At 43.3% G+C, this 20,388-nt stretch overlaps 1 protein-coding gene across 4 annotated transcripts in view; it reads left to right on the top strand.

Moving 5' to 3' along the window:
- crocc2 (ciliary rootlet coiled-coil, rootletin family member 2) overlaps window positions 1-20,384 on the top strand; it is a 34,471-nt gene extending 14,087 nt beyond the window's left edge. The window contains exons 9-37 of one of the 4 annotated variants that reach the window (XM_044362406.1): window positions 69-275; window positions 1,077-1,173; window positions 1,363-1,452; window positions 1,554-1,688; window positions 2,393-2,592; window positions 3,012-3,194; window positions 3,607-3,751; window positions 3,854-4,000; window positions 4,087-4,317; window positions 6,663-6,856; window positions 7,358-7,485; window positions 7,850-8,019; window positions 8,164-8,343; window positions 8,601-8,735; window positions 8,818-8,961; window positions 11,233-11,471; window positions 11,581-11,740; window positions 11,832-11,999; window positions 13,182-13,566; window positions 13,709-13,788; window positions 13,994-14,114; window positions 14,205-14,368; window positions 14,460-14,900; window positions 15,476-15,625; window positions 15,706-15,906; window positions 17,092-17,226; window positions 18,192-18,371; window positions 18,498-18,573; window positions 20,098-20,384. In XM_044362406.1, the coding sequence (XP_044218341.1) occupies window positions 69-275; window positions 1,077-1,173; window positions 1,363-1,452; window positions 1,554-1,688; window positions 2,393-2,592; window positions 3,012-3,194; window positions 3,607-3,751; window positions 3,854-4,000; window positions 4,087-4,317; window positions 6,663-6,856; window positions 7,358-7,485; window positions 7,850-8,019; window positions 8,164-8,343; window positions 8,601-8,735; window positions 8,818-8,961; window positions 11,233-11,471; window positions 11,581-11,740; window positions 11,832-11,999; window positions 13,182-13,566; window positions 13,709-13,788; window positions 13,994-14,114; window positions 14,205-14,368; window positions 14,460-14,900; window positions 15,476-15,625; window positions 15,706-15,906; window positions 17,092-17,226; window positions 18,192-18,371; window positions 18,498-18,573; window positions 20,098-20,384 (5,173 nt within the window). Of the gene's footprint in view, window positions 1-68; window positions 276-1,076; window positions 1,174-1,362; window positions 1,453-1,553; window positions 1,689-2,392; window positions 2,593-3,011; window positions 3,195-3,606; window positions 3,752-3,853; window positions 4,001-4,086; window positions 4,318-6,662; window positions 6,857-7,357; window positions 7,486-7,849; window positions 8,020-8,163; window positions 8,344-8,600; window positions 8,736-8,817; window positions 8,962-11,232; window positions 11,472-11,580; window positions 11,741-11,831; window positions 12,000-13,181; window positions 13,567-13,657; window positions 13,789-13,993; window positions 14,115-14,204; window positions 14,369-14,459; window positions 14,901-15,475; window positions 15,626-15,705; window positions 15,907-17,091; window positions 17,227-18,191; window positions 18,372-18,497; window positions 19,221-20,097 lie in introns of those variants that run through there. The other 3 variants (XM_044362405.1, XM_044362408.1, XM_044362407.1) reach the window with 3 other exon arrangements.
- Window positions 20,385-20,388: the final 4 nt, after the last annotated feature.

Raw genomic sequence — 20,388 nt, 5'->3', positions numbered from 1 at the left:
TCCTTTCAGGTCTCTCACATGTTACGACACACTCTCTAAACCTTGATGCACATGATTCTTTTCAACAGGACTCTGTCTGATATGCGTGGGGAGTGTGTCGCTGCCAGCCAGCAGCTGCATGTTGCTTGTATGAACATGGAGGCCAGACTAACACAGGAGAGCACCTCTAGTGGTGTGGAGATGTCAGCACTGGAGAGGCAGCTGAGGGAGAAGCTCAAAGAGGCCATGCAGCTTCAGGGTCGCTGGGATGCAGAGAAAGTCGAACTTAACTCGAGGTAAAGTCATGTCCAAACGTATCTATTGATCTGGGTCTATTTAACATAAGGATCATGGCAGCCAAAGGAACATGATAAGATATTGCCATACACTGCATTTTTGTATCACAATATCAATACATATCATGACATGCATTTTTCTGGAAAACCAATCTAGAAGCTTTTTGCTGTTTTTTGTCAAATATTACCATAAAGCTGTTCTTAGATTAACACCATTGTCCACAATTACAATCAGATGCACAAGGGGATAGATACCATTATACATAACAGTACGGCAAAATCTCTGACATTTCACAATATGTTATACTTTTATGTTACATCCGTGTTTTTCAGCAGTTTTGGTTTGGTCCAGCTGACCAGGGCTGTAGGAAAGAAAAAAGCATCATAAAACAAAGTAGGAATTCTGGGCTCGAGGTCATGTTACGTGCAATCGTTTGTTCAATTGCAAAATGCACATTCTCCCTATCATTGAAAGGAAAGCCAAATACAATCCCCTTGATGGAACCCCAGAACTGTAAATAGGCTTTGATCAGAAAAATCTTGCACGAGGATATTTTTAGTGAACTGCTGCTCTTGTACTGAATGTCAGTGCCTTTTGTATTCAGGATCTTAGCTGGCTTTTGATCTTATCAAAAGTCAATGCTAATCTCAAGTATTGTTTGCAGAGAATATGATAGCGTTGATGGTGGAGTAGAGGAGGAGTACATGCCAGTCTTGTATCTTCAGTGTCTCACGGAACTTTGTGTGTCTGTGTCCGCGATTTCATTCTCTTTCCATTTACACGCATGTTTGTATATCTAGAATCCTGGAGCTGACTGACACAGTGAAGCACCTCCGGAGCCAGAACAGTGAGAAGGACGCCAGCCTTAACACCATGCAGATCAGTCTGGACAGGATGGTGAGACCCAGGGAATCAGGAGTGGGATTTGGCAGATAGACGGGTGGTTAAGGGGGCTAAATTGGCTGTAGTCTGGACCTTGAGCTTGATAAACTCCACAACTTCCTTGTCTAGAGGGGCAAGAGTCTGGGGAATGTCAAACGTGCTCTATGTGTGCTGCTTATCTGACCATAATGGTTTCCTGCTCAGGAGACGAGGAGAACAGAGGATAAAGCAGAGATGGAGGTCCTCCATGCAGAGATCCAAGCCCTCCAAAAAATGTTGAGCCATGTTCACCAGGTCAGAACAAAACCAAACACTCACTGTAACTACAAAGTACAGTTTGTTAGCAGATATTAAACTTTTTAAATCTTTTTCCACTTTCCACTATTAATGTCCAGCTGGTTGGCGGTGAGGGTGATAGCAGTGGCTCTGAAAGTGTGTTCTCATCACCTCTCCATGGCCGGTCTCCTCTGAGGAACACTGTGCTGATGGCCGTGCAGGATGTTCTCTCCAAGCACCAGAAACAAACACAGGTCCAACTGAAGTGTCTTTGCTGCTCTTTTCTCTTTGTACATGTTTTAGAGCAGTGGTTCCCCGCCTAAACCCCTCAAATGGGACCCACGAGAAATCTGAGCCATCACAAAATTTTGCACATTTCTAGGTTATCCCAATTTTTTTCAGACTTTTTCTCTCATTTTTGCTTTTTCCCTTGCAAAATGTTGTATTTTTACACCTCAGTAGGCTTCTAAAAGTCCTACAAATGAGACTACATGAGAAAGAAAAAAATTTTTGCTTGAACTGGGCGGCTGTGGCTCAGGGGGTAGAGCGGGTCGTCCACTAACTGCAGGGTTGGAGGTTTGATCCCCCCCTCTTCCTGTCCATGTGTCCTTGAGCAAGACACTGAACCCAGATGGTCAGGCCAGTGCCTTGCATGGCAGCTCCACCGCCGTCGGTGTGTGAATAGATGAATGAAAGGTAAAAATTGTAAAGCACTCCATTAAGGTAGAAAGGCGCTATTTAAGTGCAGTCCATTTACCATTTGAACTGCTCATGTCCAAACTAAGGTCATAACCTATAATGAGGGGTCAAGTATAGCTTCCTTTTTTAAAGAGATCACAAATAAAAAAGGTTGGGAACCGTTTTAGAGAGATAATATGTTTAAAAATTTGTCATTATATTTTACACAAGTAGCTTAACCTACAAATGCACCGCAAATGCTTCCACGTACAACCTGCAGGACTTGCGTGGGTGTCTGGATGCTGCCCTGGAGCAAGTGGACACGCTACGTAATCACCTGCAAGGGGGAGAAACTGAGAGGAGAGAGCTGGAGCAGAAGATCCAGGAATTAAGGAAGGAAAATCAGGAGGCTAAAAAAGCTCTGGAGGAAAGCCACCGAGACAGCAACAGATATCGCTGCTCACAGGAGCTCATCTCCAGGTACACCCCGATTTACACAGTTACTATCCTTTTCCGAAATTGTGTCAGGGCTTCAAGACTGCAGATAAAATAGTACTGGTAGTTGTTTTAATGCTTTTTTTTTGCTTCTTTCATGCTGTATTTATGATCTTATTTGTGTGTTCTGTTTCATATTTTCTAGACAAAGGTTTTATTTGGGAGATGGATTTATGTTTAATTAAGTGGATAATCTTCACTATCATCATGTATTGAAACCTTTTGGAAAACGATCTTAATGCAGCAAGTGTTTGTCATGTTAAGTGTCTTGTTTATATTATTTTTGGAAAAATCAAGTTTTAAAACAATGATGATGGTGAAGATCATTGTGCAACATTCGACCTTAACATACTCTCTCTCTCTTTCTCTCTCTCTCTGCCTCTCTCCACTTCCACGTCTCACAGTGAGAAGGGCAGCCTGGAGAAGCTGCTGTCAGGGCTGCAGCAGGAGGTGGACTCCCAGCGTGCCGAGCTGGAGGTTCTGCGGGGCTCGTCACTGGAGCTCCAGAGACAGCGGGACCTCCTGAGGCAGCAGAGGGAGGATCTGGAGACGCAGCTGGCACGCCAGCGCACGGAGGCCCAAAGAGGGTACAGCATTAGCACGCAGAATGACCGTTACACAACGCACATCCCGTCACCCATGATTGTTTTCAAGCTCCTTTTGTTTAGAGTTCAGATCAGTAACACATGTCATTCTCCAGCCGGCAACACACCCAGATGACATTTGGATGAAAATGTAAATGATTTACATTGCATTACTGCACTCATGCAAGAGGGATACTTTTTTTGAAGATTTCTTTTGCAAAAAAAATTTGATTAGCTTAGAATTGGAGCAGGACATGCGATCCAGTGAAAAAGTAACTCCCTCAGCGTTCTGGCCTTTAACACCAGCATTTCTCCATCTTTCAAAGGGGAGATGGATTACTGTTAAGGGGTTTTGTTTTTATAAATAATGAAACAGTGTGAGAGAGTCATGTATGTGATATATTTTGTGTTTCAGTGAGAGGAGTCTGGAGGAGCTTGAAGGGAAGCACTCCGACTTGCGCAGGGAGCTTGTGACAGTGAAGGAGGCTCTGAGTCACACCACCCTTCAAAAAGAGCTGTTAGAGGATGATAAGGCCAGCCTCGCTCTAGCTCTCAGCAAGGTAGACTGCTGTGTTGTGTGCCAGGTTGTGCTCCTGATACTGTATTCTCTTTGAGGGTCCTACTAGTTTAAATCCTTCTGATATTTATGATGCACTCCACAGATGGAGTCCAACAGTGCTGCACAGGAGTTAGTCCTCACCAAACTGCAGAATCAGGAAGCTGCCCTAAAAGATTCTCTGGCCAAAATGGCTGCCCTGAGCGAAGGCTTAGCCAAAGACAAGGTGGAGCTCAATCGTATTCTGCTGCAGGTTAGTAGCCATGCAGTTGCCCTTTAACGCTGATGAAAGTCAGAGTTGAACAGAACAGAAGTGAAATATGTTTGTTTCCGTTCCAGACAGAAGGTGAGAAGGCAGAGCTTGGTGAACGCAGACGGGAAGCCGAAGCGGAGCGGGCGGCAGCCAGGGAGGAGACAACCCGGGTGCAACAGGAAAAGATGAATCTGCTCGCTGAGAAACAAGCCCTGGAGAGCTACCACAGCCACTTGCAGGATCTGTGCCAGAAGCTAGAAGCAGAGCTGAGCTTGCTGCAGAGGGAGAACGCTCAAGCCCTGGAGCAGCACTCTCAGGTCAGGAACCCCCAGCCATTCACACATTTCAGCCTCCATCATCCCAGCTCCCACCACCTGGGAGCATGACGTTGATGTTAACAATAGCTTTCAGCGGGTTCATGGAGCTTGTTGTCACGTTAAAATGTATTGGAAATACTGGACACATCTGCCATGCTTTTTTCTTTCAAATAGGATATGGGGAGCAGTTTGAGCCCCACGCGGTGTTTTATGAGTAACTTGGGACATAACAAGCAGGGGATCTTCATGAACAAATGTGAACTAGGAAAGATAAATAGATAGACATGTGATATCCAGAGGGGGTTTAGTGAAAGACCCAATAAATTAACACCTAAAGTATTCCCATTTTCCCCTCAGCAAATCCAGATCTCCCTGTTTTGTCTCATAAGGAATGAAAAGAATCCTCTTCTGTTTTATTATCTGTTCTGAATGTGAAACTGGGATATCCATGTTGATCTCAGCTAGAATTTTACAAAACTAAACAAATTGACAAATTCCATCCAAACATTTTTAGATAACTTATCTGTAAAAATAAATCAGCCGTGTATAAAACAAGCCCTGAAGTGGCCTCCATTGCACTAAGCTCACGTTTCATCCCCTTATTGGGCGCTACTCACATCCATAACATTGGTGTAATTCATCCACTTTAATATTTATCTAAGGAGAGGCTGAAAGACATCATGTGCTAATATTTAGTTAGTGTGAGTTCATTTTTGTTTAGTTGAAAATTAAATTACAGTGATTGTTGCTTTTCAAACAATTTGTTTCAGTGAAATATTAGAGGTTGTAGGGGCCCATTATAAACTCAACCATTGTGTGACAGTGTGTAAGTAACTGACCTTAAAGACACAGTGTATCTGGGAAATAAGATCTTGTAGTGTACAGAAAATATTTTTTCCATTTCAGAGTAGAGCTCTCTCATTGTTTGAATCAAACCAGTAAAATAACCCATAAAGGAATAGTTTGACATTTTTGGGAAATATGCTAATTCACTTTCTTGCTGAGAGTAAGATGATACCGCTCTCATGTCTGTACACCAAATATCAAGATACAGCTAGCAGTGGATTATCTTTGCTTGGCATGCAGACTGGAAACGGGTGGGGGGGAACAGCTAGACTAGCTTACCGCCTACCAGCCCCCCTAAAGCTCACTTATTAACATGTCGTATCTCATTTGTTTAATCTGAACATAACATGTAATCTAAAACCGAGAAGTCGTGGTATGGGGGGGGTTAGGTGCCGGAACTCTTTCCTGGCTACCCTGTGGAGTCTTGTCATCACCTTGAGGTTGCCAGGAAGCCAGCAGAAACTTCAGAAAGTCTGGCCTGGCCAAGTACAGATTCTAGCACATAAACCCTTGTAAAACTGCAACCAGTCATTTGTACAGTTCTGTTTTGTTGGGGAATAAATAAAGATATATAACGTGTTAATTACTGAGCTTTAATGGTACTTATAATCTCATTTTTTTACATTTGTAAAGAACCAGGCTAGCTGTTTCCCCCTGCTTCTAGTCTTTATGCTAAGCTAAGCTAATTACCTGCTGGCTTTCACTTTATATTTAGTGTATATATTGTAGTATCGATGCCTCAGATAATGATTTACTCTGACCTCTTTAGATATGTTCAAATTCAATTTGTTGAGGTTGGTAACATATAATGACTTACATTGTGTCCAAATCGATCATGTTTCCATTCAGGTGCAAGTTCCATTTATAGAATTTATAGAAAGATGAATCCCAGGAGAATCCTTTCCTCAGTACCTTCAGACAATAATCTGGAGGTTCCACACGAACTGCACATTTGCCCAGGTCATTATTTTTGTTGCCAGATATACTGTAGATCCTGTGGTGTGTCATAGTGATTTAAATGGTAATTGGAAAAAAAATCATAACCCCACTAATCATTTTTGTTTTGCTTCAGGCAGTGCATTTGTTATGGCCCTTCAGTTCCTATAAGATGTCATAAATTGCTTTAGGTTTTGTTAAATTTATGCTTCTTTACAGCAAAATGAAGGGTATGCAGAGTTCAATATTAGTACACCAAATGTGGCTGCATAAAATGTAGAGGTTGAGTAATTCATTCTCATTCCAACACATACACATTACCAAATATAATGTAACTGTTACTATAAGGGTTCCTCCTGCTATTCACACTCTTGCTCATTAAAAGTTTTGTTCCACACTGTTTTCTGATGATGCATTAACAATACAGTTATGCAGCATGTATGCTATAGCTTAAATACATACAATCATATGCTGTGTTCCTTTGTTTATTATGCCTGTTTGAAGCAAAAAAGTTTAAATGAATTGCTTGACGGCATTTTGTATTTGTGTGTGTCGGTCTCCAGGTCAACAGGCATATGCAGACTGTGTCAGAGGAGCTGTGTGCGTGCAGGAAGGAGCTTGAGACACAGACCACAGCCCTAAAGAGAGCTACCCATGACAGGGAGGAGCTGGCCAAGGACAAGGCTGCTCTGGATGTCAAGCTCAACTCCGCTGAGCGAAAGTCCTGTGGTCTCACGCAGGAGCTGGTTGCACTTAGGTCTGAGTGTTTTCGAGTATGTGTGTGCGTGCATGTTTATGTGTTCTGACCTCTGAAATGTTTGGGACCAATTTCAGATTGTCCCCAATTTGTTTCCACTGCAGTTGCATTCAGCACAAACAGTAAAATGCTTTCTGACGTCACTGGTTAAGGTTAAGGTCAGGGTTGGGGTTAGGCGTATATCAGTTATGGTTAGGGAAGGACTCTAGGGAATGTTAGTCAATGCAGTGTCCTCAAAAGCATCATAAACGACTCTATGGCTGTAACAGTGTGTGTTTGTGTAAGGCCAACTGCCAATGTGTATTTGAGGTTGTTTTGACTTTCTAAGCAAATTTTACTCTCTGAAGCTCAGCGAGTCTTGTGTAACAAGAGTCTTTAAGTAACATGGTTTTATTTGGAAACTATGCTCATGATGGATCATTGGATTTTATGACCTTCTACACCTAGTAGTTCAAAGGTCTTTTTTTTCAGAGCTCAAACCACTTTACCGCTGTGTTCCAGAGCAGAGAAGCAGTCCCTGGAGACAGCTCTGTTTGAGAGCCAGGAGCTTGGCTTGTCTCTGGAGGCCGAGTGCACCCGGATTGAGGGCGAGAGGCGCAGCTTACTCCTGGCTAACGAGGCCTTGACGCGTGAGTAGCCCCCTCCCTCAGAGACCCCGCTCTCCTCCGTGCCAAGCCCCCTGGCCATGAAGCCTTTCCAACAGCCCACTAGAGATCCATATTTCAGCTGTGAGCTCTGCAACAGCTGGGTTGTGGGATCACTGGAGCTGCTTTCTCAGCTGACCTGGGTCCCACCACTCCACACAAACACACATGGATCAGATAAGTGGTGTTAAGCTAGCATGTTCCACATAAAGATACGGATGAGTATCGCCTATAAATAAAAGTCCAAAAAGAATCTTGCTGATCCTGGATCATCCTCTCTGTATGATGAGTGTCTCCATGTAATAATTGTGAGATGTTTATAGGGGTGTGGGTGCATTTGTCTGTACAGGTGATGCTGCTAGGATGCGTGTGGATGCTGAGCGCCAATTCGCACAGAATGCACAAGAGCAGAGAAACTTGGAGGAGAAGCTGGCCCAGGTGGAGAGGAATGTCCTGCTGACCCTGAACAAGAGAGAACAAGTTCACAGAGAGCAGCTAGAGGCTGAACGCAGGCAAAAAGTACAATACGACTTACATGGATAGGCCTGGCTCTGACAATGTCACATCAGATGTTGTGGTTATACTGTATATTATCTTAGAAGGAGTGTGTGTGTGTGTGTGTGTGTGTGTGTGTGTGTGTGTGTGTGTTTTTGTGGTTGACAGGAGCAGCAGTGTGCGGAGCTGACGGTTCAGCGGGAGCAGGCTGAGGAGCAGCTGCGTAGACAGTGCGAGGAGCTGCGCGTGCACAGCCAGAAGGAGCTGCAGCAGGTGCAGGAGGAGCTGGCCAGGCTGCAGCAGGACTGCAACCAAAGCCTCCTGCAGGCTGAGAGTGAGAAGCAGCAGGTGTGTGTTGTGGTCTTCATAGGTTTGTTTTGGTTTTTTAGATTGTTTATGAACCATAAAATGGGTAAAAAGGGCAGCCCAAGGGTAAGGGTCATAATTACAACATCCCAAGTTCTGTCATCACAACTGTCTAGTGCAAGACACTAGGTCCATACCTAGTCTCTCAGTGGAAGTTTATCTAAGTATGTGAGCCAAAGTAACTTCTTTTGGCAAGTTATATTATAAATGACCCTGACCTCGCAGTCTGTTGTGACCAGGCTTTGTCCCAGAAAGAGGCAGAGAAAGCTGCCCTCACAGAGAAGCTAGCAGGCCTGCAGCAGGACCTGGCCACAGCTGGCATGGAACTGGAGCACACACGGAGGGAGGCACTTAGCAAACAGGAGAAGGACAAGGTAAGGTCATATTGGCTCTGGTCACTTTTCTTGTTCTGTATGTATCACCCAGCTGACTGAATTGTGTGCCTCTGTTTTCCAGAACACGATGGCTGTTCTCCAGTCTGAGTTGCAAGACTTGCGAACTCAGTTTGAAGAGTCTTTGAACTCTCGTGAGAATGCTGAGAGGAGTCTGACTGAGCAGGTCAGAGAGTTGAACCAGCAGAGAGAACATGCACAACAAGAGGTGAGAACTTTCACAAACTTCAACTCACATCAGTTTTGTTCTGCCTTTCTTTTTAATATAAACATTGTGCTTGTCTGTTCAGTGGCGCCAGTTTATAATATTTATTGCAATGATGACTCATACAGTACAGGACTACTGTCAACGTTAAGAATAAACGTAGGATGTTTGGATGATGATTTGATCAGAGAACTATAAAAAAATCATAGAATATATAGGTTGTATGTAACCAGATAGATGGCAAAGGTGCGTTGTAGGATCATAGAAATGGATAGGAAATTTCAGGCTTGTTTGGCTTGGCATGGGATGGGAGGCCTGGGATATGCTTCCACTGGGAGGGGGAGTTTGTACCAATTAGTACCAGTGTGAGGGAGAGCCATTTACCATAGGCCTCTGTTGACATTGGCTGATGCCACGGAGACTTTACTAGCATCAGGGTGCCATCAGGTGCAGAGTGTGCAGGGCCAAATCCTACAAGGAGAGGTGGTGTCCACTCTTAGGACTCCTGCTCAGCTCTCTCTTTCTGTGTCTTTTTCCTGTCAAGCCCTCTGGAGGAAAATTTAGTTCCATTGACCTTAATATAAACATAAAAGTGCAATTAGAGACCATAATTTTGGCCCTGTGACATACCTCTCTGAGCCAAATGAGAGCAGTAAATCTCATCTCATGGGGTTGCTTGAGGTCAGGATTCCAGGCATGGGGTCGCTGGGCGTCTTAGTGAAACAACAAACTCACAGTCACCTCATTAAGATGTTACTGCAGAGTTGTAAGGGCCTCACCATGCCTTGATTTAAATGCCTGCTTTCCCTGGAAAAGCGGATTGTTTATCTGTGTGGGACTTTTCGATTTCAATAAAAAAAGCAAAGATGGGGATCATCCTGTCTTCGCTCTGTCTCCTTAGTCTTGTCAAAGTATAGTGAATGAGGTTGTGTGGAGCCAGAGCAGAAGAGTTTTGTGGTTTGGACAGCCCTCCCGACTGTATATCAAGTCATGCTTCAGCGACGCTGTCATATTTGGCCGCCACCCCTGCTCGTTTCCTTGTTTGATTATTTTCACTAATCCCATCCGGGGATTCTCATGTCGGACAGTGACAAAGCAGGAGTGAGAATGTGCGACAGAGAGCTGGAGAGCATGAAAGAGGAGTAAAGCAAGGGGAGAGAGGGAGAGTTAGAGGGGGGGGAGGTCACGGTCCCTGGTACCATAATATGAAATCAAAGTTTGAGTTAACCCCTTATGTAAATAAGCCAGTGGGGGGAGTGTTTATTTTCTCCCTTGCAGCAGCGAGAGGCTGGCTCCGCTGGGACTCCGGGTCCCCCTCTCTCATCCACATAACACAACACTGCTGCCCTCATATTCTCTGCCCCTCTCCTCCGCTCTGTACCCCGTGCACCCCCACCAAAAAAATCAGATAAAATAAAGTATAATTGGCCAGATCAGCACTGGCTTGTTTTTTCTCACATTAGAGTTTATGAGAAAGAACCATCTTGTGTGGCCTCTGAACATAACACTCCTTTACTTCTCCTCCTTCTCATCCTGCTCCTCATCCTCCTTCCCCTCCTCCACCACCACCTCCGGGGGGGGGGAGCTGTTTATCATGTTGCTCTCTGTGGATTCTTTACACCGCGAGCTGCAGCAAGGAGATGGGGAGAGACAGCACCTGGCTACAGGCCCATCTGGCTCTTATCCATGCCCAGATAAGCTCTGTCCTCCCTACTTCTCTCGCTACACACAAGATGTTGTCATAAAACAGAATATAGGTCATACGGTATCTTGAAATTGTGCACAGAGCACTTAAAAGAGTAAATGTTGAGGCTTTCAAACAGTAAAGCTCATATATGTTATCTTACCCGAAATCACTCTCCTATTTTCAGGGATTTTTCCTTTTTGATTCCAGTGATATTACATATGTGTTAGATCAGTTTAATTGACATTTTTGATGAACTTTGAATATATAAAAAACTTTTTTCTATGTTGTTTGTTGTGGTGGTTTTATATTGAAAACAGACAGATTTTTAAAGCAGTTTAAGACTTAATTTTCTTTTGTAAGTCCTCATAAACTCTTTAATAAACTATGTTTATATTCACTTGAAATTACATCACCAAATAAATTCTGGATTGGGTGGACAACCCATTAAGAAAACTATGCACAACAAGAAGCACACTTGTATCTCTTAACCTCCTAAATAAGTAGTTTACTTCGTTTATCCATAAGGCCTCCTAATTAATATACCCTCATTTGTATATCATGCCTTTCACTCTCCATAATCTGGACAGTTAGAGGGCCTTCGTCAGCAGCTGCAAGAGACAGAGGATGGACTTATTAAAGGTCGAAGGGATCTGATTGAGGCTCACAGGGAGCTCCAAGAGTGTGCACAGGAGCGGGACAAACAACGAAAAGAAGCCTTGGACCTGAGGAGGCTCTTAGGTGATGAGACCAGAGAGAAAGAGGCCATCCAAGCCTCAAACCGGGAGCTAAGATCTTTCATCAAGAGAGCAGAGAGTGACAATAGCAGGTACGGCTATCATGCAGGTTCCCTGTAAATACAGTAGTTCTGTTTGTCTTGCAGTGATGGATATTTTTGATGCATTCGGTCATGTTAACTCCAAACATATCTTGATTAGCTTGAGAAGAGCTGTGGAGGAGAAGGAGCAGAAAGTGTCCGTCTTAGAGGAATGTAGGAGCTCCATGCACCAAGAGGCAACCACTCTGCGGAGCAGTATGAGAGAACTGGAGAAGTCTCGCCTGCAGGCACGCAGAGAGTTGCAGGAGCTGCGCAGACAGGTGAAAGATTATTGAGGTCACTGGTTTCCATCTGATTTATTTTAAATAAAGGATTACATTCAAGCATTATGTGATCTGTTAACATGAGCAGGTAAAGGTCCTCAAAGGCGAGAACAGCCGACAGGAACAGGAGCTGCGAGAGCTGCAGGCGCGGGTATGTCAGGAGGAACAGAAGGAGGAGGAGGCACTTCGCGAGGCTTTCAGTCTGAAGCAGAGATTGCTGGAGTGCGAGGCTGGCAGAGAAGCAGCGCTGAATGAGGTAGAAAGCCTCCGGGAATTAGTCTGTTAACAACATGCTAGAGCAAACATTCCAGCTTTGCATACATACTTGAAGAATACCTGCCATACTCATGCAGAGACAGAGAACATGAATCATGGCACACTATACAGTATATTGCACTGTAACAGGGATGAGGTTTATTTTTAAATCTTTTATGAATTTAACCAAACATTCTTTATTTCATTCGCAGAACTTTAAGAAATTAAAAAAGTAGAGTATGTCTTTGGATAAATTGTGTGGTAAAGTGTAAGGAAAAATCAATTTTCAACCTCTTCTGTCCCATAACCTCCTTTTTAGGGTCCAAAATTCTCATGACCACAACAGTCAATGCTCTTGAGTTGTCAAGTGAATGTATGACATACTTTTGAATTCTGTTTCCAAGAGCATGGAGGCACCTTAAAATGGATAATACATTATTATGATATATAAAGTCTGGCTAATGTATCTTTCTTTTAAAATAAATCCAACAAATATCAATACACCAGTCTTTGAAATATCTTGTGACCTTGACCACCCAGAAAGTGCCCCAGCCCTGAAGTTGAAAAGCTCTGCTATAAAGACATAAAGAGGGATCAAAATTCCAAAGTATGTTGTTTTTAAATTCCACGTCTCAGCCATAATTCTTGTATCTCTTAACCTCTTATAATTAAGTTTAGAGAAAAGATTCTGGAACACCATCAGTGGACATCAACCCTCTACAGAAACCATGTCCCTATTTTTTACACAGTTAACTGTCACTAGATAACACTCATTGTTTTTCATCACTGTAGTTAGAACCATGTTCCATCCACCATCTATTTACCGATATACAGCTCACTCAATGAAAGCTCACCACCAATTAATCCAAGCAAGGGAATTTAATTGGCAGATTATCATGTAAAACAAGGACACCACACTGTGTATCCGTAGAAAACTGAACTGGGCTTTCATAGCCTTGTTACATTTCCATTAGTACATATAAAAAAATACAACAGTATGTGGCTAAATGTAACAGCTGACAGAAAATTCAAGGAGTTGACAATTTGCGTCTTCAAATTGTAAAAGATTATAAGTCATCTTAAAAGTACTATAAGCACATGGGTTGTGACCTGTATAGATGTACAGAAAATCTACAAAATCTACAGAATATAATAAATACATGGATTCTTTGTTTCTGTGCAGGTTGCAGGTCTGCAGCGTCGTGTGGTGGAACTGGAGACAGTGGAGCATCAGAAGCAAGAGCTGCTGCAAGAAAGAGAGGTTTATCAGCAGCAGAGTGACCAGAGGCACAGAGAAACCACTGCCCAGCTGGAGGGAGCACTAGAGGACGCCATGGTCCAGATCAGTGAACTGACTGAGCAGGTTGGCCTTGCTGAGAGCAAGGCCCAAGGCCTGGAACAGCAGCTGGGCCTGAGCGATGCCAAACGCCGGGACCTGGAGCTCAAGCTGGCAGGGTTGTATTCAGCTCTGCGCCGTACTGTTGGCATCAGCCGTACAGGCCTTTCACACACACCTGGGTCCCATAGACGGTCTGCGTCTCCCTGGAGAAACCAAATACAAGTGAAAGGTATGGTCATTCACTTTCATTACAGGATATCATCATGCCATTTTTCTTTCGGCGATATGGAGATGCATTAATGAACGTGGTCTCTGGTTAGGGGGAGACAATGTGACAGACAGACCTGTGTTTTCCATGTCTTGTGGTGAAGATGAAGAGATGGATGTGAACTCAGTGCAAACAGCCCTCCGGGATCTCCAGCAGGAACTCAGGGACACACAAAGAGACAGGGTATATTTGAACTTCATCTTAATAAGACACAAACCTCAAACTCTGAGTGTGACTGAATGAGACTGTTGACCTAAAGTTGATCTGTTTTTCAGATCACCAGATAAAAAAGGTCAACAATCTTAAATTGAATACCCTTATTAAATATTCAGTGTTTATGTTCATTTTTTACACTTTTTAAACTCAACATTCTTTTTTCTTTTTTTAGGATGAAGCCAAAGCTCAGATAGTCAGTCTAAGTCAACAGTTGACAGAACTCCAAGGCAACCAGGATAAGTCAGTCACTCAGGTGCTACAACTGCAGAAGTCTTTGAAGCAATCAGAAGAGGGTAAGAAAACCTTTGGATCCTATGAGCATAGTGTAAATATCAGGTATTAAATCTGTTTCTACATACAGCTTATATAACATGTTCTTCCAGGAAATCGAAAGATGGCAGAACGATTGCACGAGGCACGCACATCCCTTTCCCTGCAGGAGGAAGTAGCACGACGTACAGAGCGAGAGAAGATAAGCTTTGAGGAGGAGGTGGCTCAACTCAGGAATACTCTGCAAGCTGCTGAGGCTGAGTCCAAGGCACTGCAGGTGTGTAAAAGGCAAAAAAATAGGTATTCACAGAAACCCATACAGCATCTTCAGTGACAACTAATAAACTACTGTGCCAATTCTCTCACAGGACAAACTGGAGCTCTTGCAGGGCTCAGAATCTCGTGCAAATGCAGAACAACGGAAGCTGAAGGAGTCTCTGGAGGCCGCTGAGAACAGAGTTAGCCGTCTGGTGCTTGCCCAGCGCACCCTTGAGGGTGAGCTACAGCGGGCCCAGCTCAGGGCAACAGAGCTGGATGCAGGCGCTGGGGCACTGCAGGAGAGACTGACAGAGCTGAGGAGGAAGCTGGGTGAGAGTGAGGATCGGTGTGTAGCTCTGAGGGTCAGCGAGGAGAGGCTGGCCACATCGCTGGCTCGAGCAGAGCAGCTTGAGAGCCAGCTGAGGGAGCAGAACCACAAATTGTCAAACACCCTTAGTGACAACAGGGCCAGCACAGGAGCCCTGCAGGAACAAATAACACAGCTGCAGAGGGCTCTTACTGCCAGTGAGCAGGACCGAAAGCTGTTGCAGGTACAGTCTATCACCTAGTCACACTCTACCACAAGATATGTCAACAAGATGAATACTGGAGGAGGAAGGTAGAGGAACAAACTGTAGGCAAAAGGGAATTTGAAGACAAACATTCCTTCATTTGTGTTGCATAAAACAAGTCATTTGCACTGTGTATTTTTAATTTGTAAGACTTTCTCCTCTCTCAGTGTAAGGTTGTTGAATTGAAACTTCAAAATGAGATGAATAGCCATTACTGTGCTTTGATTTACAGTGCAGCTATGTAACCTTCTCAGCTCCAGACTGAGCATTTTTTATTTACATTTGCTGCTGTGGTTTTCCTGACGGACCTCAAAGACTGAGCAATAAAATGCTCAGGCAAGCTCATTAATTCTCTGAGAGCTTCTCAGGAGAGCTTTCCGGTCTTAGTTTGGGACCGCACTTTAAAGATACTGAACAAACAAAAACATGACATTCTTGGTATAAATCTCTTATTTTTCTATAAAGCTGGCGGGTCATTGCAGTAAAAAGTAAGAAAAAGTTCCCAACTCTTGCCTGTGCCTTTAAACAATATGTCACCATGCATGTGCCCATAGGAACGTCTGGATAAAACACGAGATGCCCTTTCAGAGACTAAGAGGCTGAATCACACACTAACAGAGCGGACCCAGTACCTTCAAAGAGCCCAAGAGGACTCAGAGCTTAAAAATTCTGAGCTGGAGAAACATAACAAAACACTGAAGGAGGTGAGTCACACCGAGGTGAAGATATAAAGGTGTAAAAGTTGAGGCTCCATTTTGATGTACTGTACTACACTTTGTCCCAGAGTCTGAAGCAACAACATGAGGCTGAACTGCAGGCCCATGGGAGCTCCCAGCAGCTGCAGAGAGAGAGAGAGGAACTCCAACACAAGGTTGCAGATCTCCAAGGTTCTTTGCAAAAGCTACAGAGTGAGAGAGCAGAGCTGGAGAGGGTGCTGGCGCGCCTCAATAAAGACAAATCTGCACTCAGAAAGACACTGGAAAAGGTGAGCTGCTGCACTATATTTTGACCCTATCCTTTAGAATTAGGTCAAAATCCTCTCTTTGCATCCTTTATCTCCTCTTTGAAGTCAGAGGTGTTTCTGATTAGGACAGCATGTATTGAAAAATGAATTGCCTCAAGTATAATAAATACTATAAAAATGATCAATGAGAGATTGTTGCAGCAATTTAGTATTGCATTTCTATAAAATTGAGGGATTTAGCAGAGACAGATTTTAAAAAGCCAAGGCAGAGATAATCTGACTCATCCCTTTTATGGGTCACGTTCCAAAAACAATGAATCCCACACTTCCCATAATTCAACATGGTAGTAACTTTCATTTGAAACTCCCTAACTGGTGCACACAAAATATTTTAAATTCTCATGTAATGTCACAGGCTGAATAGTATTCCACATTACTAGTACATTTACTTTGAAATGTAAAATTGGTGGGATGCTCCTTTAAAGGAAATGTAAAAACTATATATGACAGAGTAAGAAGTTATAAAAATATAACTACTGTAGCAGTACAGTATCTGATACTGATACTACCCTAATGCTGACAATGAGAGGCAGTTTCACAATGTTATAGCTAAAACAGCAAAGGTTTGATCCCTTTTGTTCTGAAGCTGGACCACAACATTAAACAGCTTTTGGTCAGGGGACCTAAAAAGTCTTGGTGCTGAATATGAGGTAAAAGATCAAAATATATGAGGGAGCCAAACCACAAAGGACTTTAAATGTAATTAAAAGCATCTTAAAGTTGATTCTACAACTGCTGGAAGCCCCTGTCAGTACAGAGGCCAGGACTGAAGTAATATGCGTTTAGTGGTCAGAAGGCTTGCTGCCACATTCTGGACCAACTGAGGACATACAGTTGCCGAAGCATTAAGACACATAAATGAGCAGTTACATTAATCTATGCAAGAGGAGGATAATGATTGGATAATTTGCTGTTTTATTGCACTGCAGTTTGTCATTTGTTCAATATTATTTGTTCTACACATTCATCTTTGTCACACACTGTATGAAGTAATCCAGAAAGTGATGGAAACATGTAGGTGGGAGAACTGTGAGAACCAAAACTCTCTGTGCTTGGCTTCTGCTACACACATTACAGGAAGGCACATGAGTGGAGAACAATCATGGTAAAGTCGTTCACATTATGTCACCCTCGTGCTGTTGTCAGGTGGAGATGGAGAGGCTGAGGAGGGAGGAGGAGGTGGCAGCGGCGGCGGCCAGAGAGAAGGAACAGTTGGGGCAGACTGTCCGCAGCCTGGAGCAGGAGCTAGCTGGAAAGCAGGATGAGGTGCAGACTCTACAGGTGAGAGAAGAGGGGATCACATAGTGGGGGTGAGGATTTGGAATGATCTCTACAGATAAAAGATGTGTTTACTGTCACTGCCGAAATAAATTATTTTTGAGAAGTACCGAAGAAATGTGCCAAATATTGCAGACTAACAGACAAACAGCCCATCAGATATAAAGATATTTAGCAGAGATAGACAGGAAACTGCTGGTTGCTACACAGTCACACCAGACAGCCAGCGATTGACTGGTGACATCATGGGACAAATCCAAAATCTCCCAAAAAGTAATTTTTTATTTAGTATAAATGGGAAAAGTTTCTCAAATGAATAAAGCCTGATAGAAAATTTTCTCTAATGTCTCAAAATATCCAAGCTTTTAAATTGAATGTATTCGATTTCTTAAATGAATAAGGCCTCTCTAACTTTGCTGAACATACTTTCAGCCTCAGCGAGTGCACTTGCACGCTTGCCTGCTGTCACTGCACTCTTGTACTTTATCAGCAGTACATACACTTTTAATAAAAGGTTTATAACACACTGTAATGTAGTTGTAAGCAGATATAAGTGTTTATTAATGTTAATTTATTTGTCAACAACTACAACTCCTCCTGTGGGCACCCATAAGTGGAGATAATGAATGACAATATAGCAAAACATAGTTGTAATAATATATGTCTTCATGGGAGAAGTTATACAGTAATTGTTGAAACATACACTACATTAATATACACTTAAAATGTCCTCATAGCTGTCCTTATATATGTATATATAGGGGGGGTTCAAGTAAAAGGTAAAGGGAAACATGTTTTCTAGTTGGCCAGGTGAGAACCCCTGTGAGCCCAGGGTCGTGACCTCAGTAACCCCAGGGGCAGAGAACCTTCTTGCCCGCCCTCTGCTCAAGTTCTGATTATAGCAACAAGAGGAGACTCTTTTGTAACCTATTTTCAATTATATATAAACCTATGTGAATTGGGTTTAGGCCCAAATCTCCCAGTTGGAGCACTGTCATGCACAGCGCCTCCTGGAGGTGACAGCCCGCCATCACCAGGAGCTGGATTTGGAGACAGATCGTCTGAGAGACAGTCAGCTCCAAGCGGAGCAGGTCTTGGAGACAAGGGAGAAGGCCCATCGCCAGAGGGTCAAATGCCTGGAGGAACAGGTATTTTAATTCTAGCTGTGGATAATTTGTTGGCAAGGCCATCTTCCTCCTTTTGTAAATTAGGTTGTTATGTCTGTGTGTTTGTCTACCGGTCTTCTCACTTTTCTGTTTCTTTGCTTTTCATAGGTGCTGACTCTCAAAGAGCAGCTCGATCAGGAGACAAGAAGACGACAGGCCTATTTCAATCAGATGCTACAACCTGGTGTGTAGACAGAGACCCTGCAGTGAAGTATGTAGCACCTCTGGCTTCCACATTCACTGCTCCTCTGGCAGCCTCCCAAAAACACTATGTTACAAGCTACATCCACATTTGGACACGCATACACACACACATACAAACACACTCCCAAGGCGTTTGCTCCCACCCATGCACATGTGCACACCGGATTACATTAATCTGCAGGAAAACTCAACAACAACAAACAATGAGTGTTTTGTTTATAAGTGGACTGGATGTGCCAAATTGTTTTAAGGATTTCCTCTGGCTCGCTGCAGTTGGCGTTTCTAAGTCTGTTTATGCTGTGTCATTTTTAAGGAAACAATGTGATGAAAGGTTTCCTTGGTTGGTGCTTCATTCTTCTCTTATAATTGTTCGTATACTCATTTTTCATACCGATCAATTACCTATTTTATATGTCATAATCACTGTTTGTGTATCCTAATGAGAATATAAAGTCCAAATATTTACAATGAGCAGATTTCAAAGTGATTTCTCATTGTTTCAGGCTGTGATAAAGATTCTATAGTGTAGCTGGTTTATTTCATTATGTATTGTGTATTTCACTCGATCAATATTAGTGTTGGCAAAAGCTGTGATTGTTTTTAATAAAACTGAGTTGTATCAGAGAATAGTTATGTGATAATCAGTGATGTTTATTCTGCTGGCTGCATAACTTTGTTGTGGAAAAAAAAAAGTTTTCTGTGAACTTTGTGAAAGACAGCACTGCCCTTTCATGGCATGTGAGTTCTAGCGTTTGGTTCGCACCATTAAAAGCCTTTGTGGATTTAGTGTTGTGGGTGAGAGAATGACCTTCGCTCTCTGTTGCCAGCGCTGTCTTCAGTGTTTTCTTTCAAAGATCGCTGCAGACTCCAAGGTCTGTGGGGATCATCATTCCTTGAGAGTTTCGCTGGCAATCCCTCTGTAATCCTTCACGACCCTAAAATCTGGAGATAATATGTGGTCTTCCCCTTGCTGATTAGAAACCACAAATATGTTGTGCTTTCCATGTTGTTGTTTTCATCCACATGTGCATCTACTCTGAGTAAATATCTTAAAAGCAAGTATTTCCTTTTCCCTCTTTCCTTCATTTCAGTTCTTACTCTCTCCACACACACTTGCATTTTCACAACAGTGCACATGCATGTCTCCTGACTTGTATGCCGTGGTAACTGTACATAGTAGGAGTTTCACTGAAAGGGGAAAATCTTGTCAGTTTCTTTAAAGCAGCCCTTTGATTATCATAGATCCGCCCAGTGGTTATCCAGTTACCGGCCTCTTTTCAGCTATTGGCTGGAAGGAGCTAATTATGCAAGGTAGTGAATCCCTGTGGGGGAGGTGGGGCCAAAACTGAAAGAACTCCTTTGGCAGGCAGAATAGAGCTTTTATTGAGGATATTTCTAAGCTGACCATCAGGGACCAAATCGCTGGATTGTTTAAAAAAAAAAAAACATCTCAGCTGAATCACGCTGCTCCCCCTCTTTCATTCCTTCCCTCGTTTCATTGCAGTGAGACGGAGTGTAGCTCATGCAGTACCCAGCAGCAAGCAGAATGCAAGGAATCTACAGTATTCCCCTGTCTCACACAAGAAGCCCAGTTCACTACTAAAGGACAAGTGGGGAGAGAAAGAGGCAGAGCCAGAGAGCAGTCAGGGGAGGATTCAGACTGCTGTGGTTGAGAGGAGGAACGTACGGTCTTGTCCTGTTCTGCTCTGCTCTGCTCTTGTTGCCTCAGGTGTGTGCGCTCCTCCCTCTCCTCCGTGGTGCCTGCTGTCAGCTCCATCCCTGGGTGGCTGAGGCC

Source organism: Thunnus albacares, chromosome 9, assembly GCF_914725855.1.
Source record: "Thunnus albacares chromosome 9, fThuAlb1.1, whole genome shotgun sequence".
Taxonomy (NCBI): Eukaryota; Metazoa; Chordata; class Actinopteri; order Scombriformes; family Scombridae; genus Thunnus; species Thunnus albacares.
The sequence above is the reverse complement of the archived record's forward strand: the minus strand, read 5'-3'. Positions and strand labels throughout refer to the sequence as shown.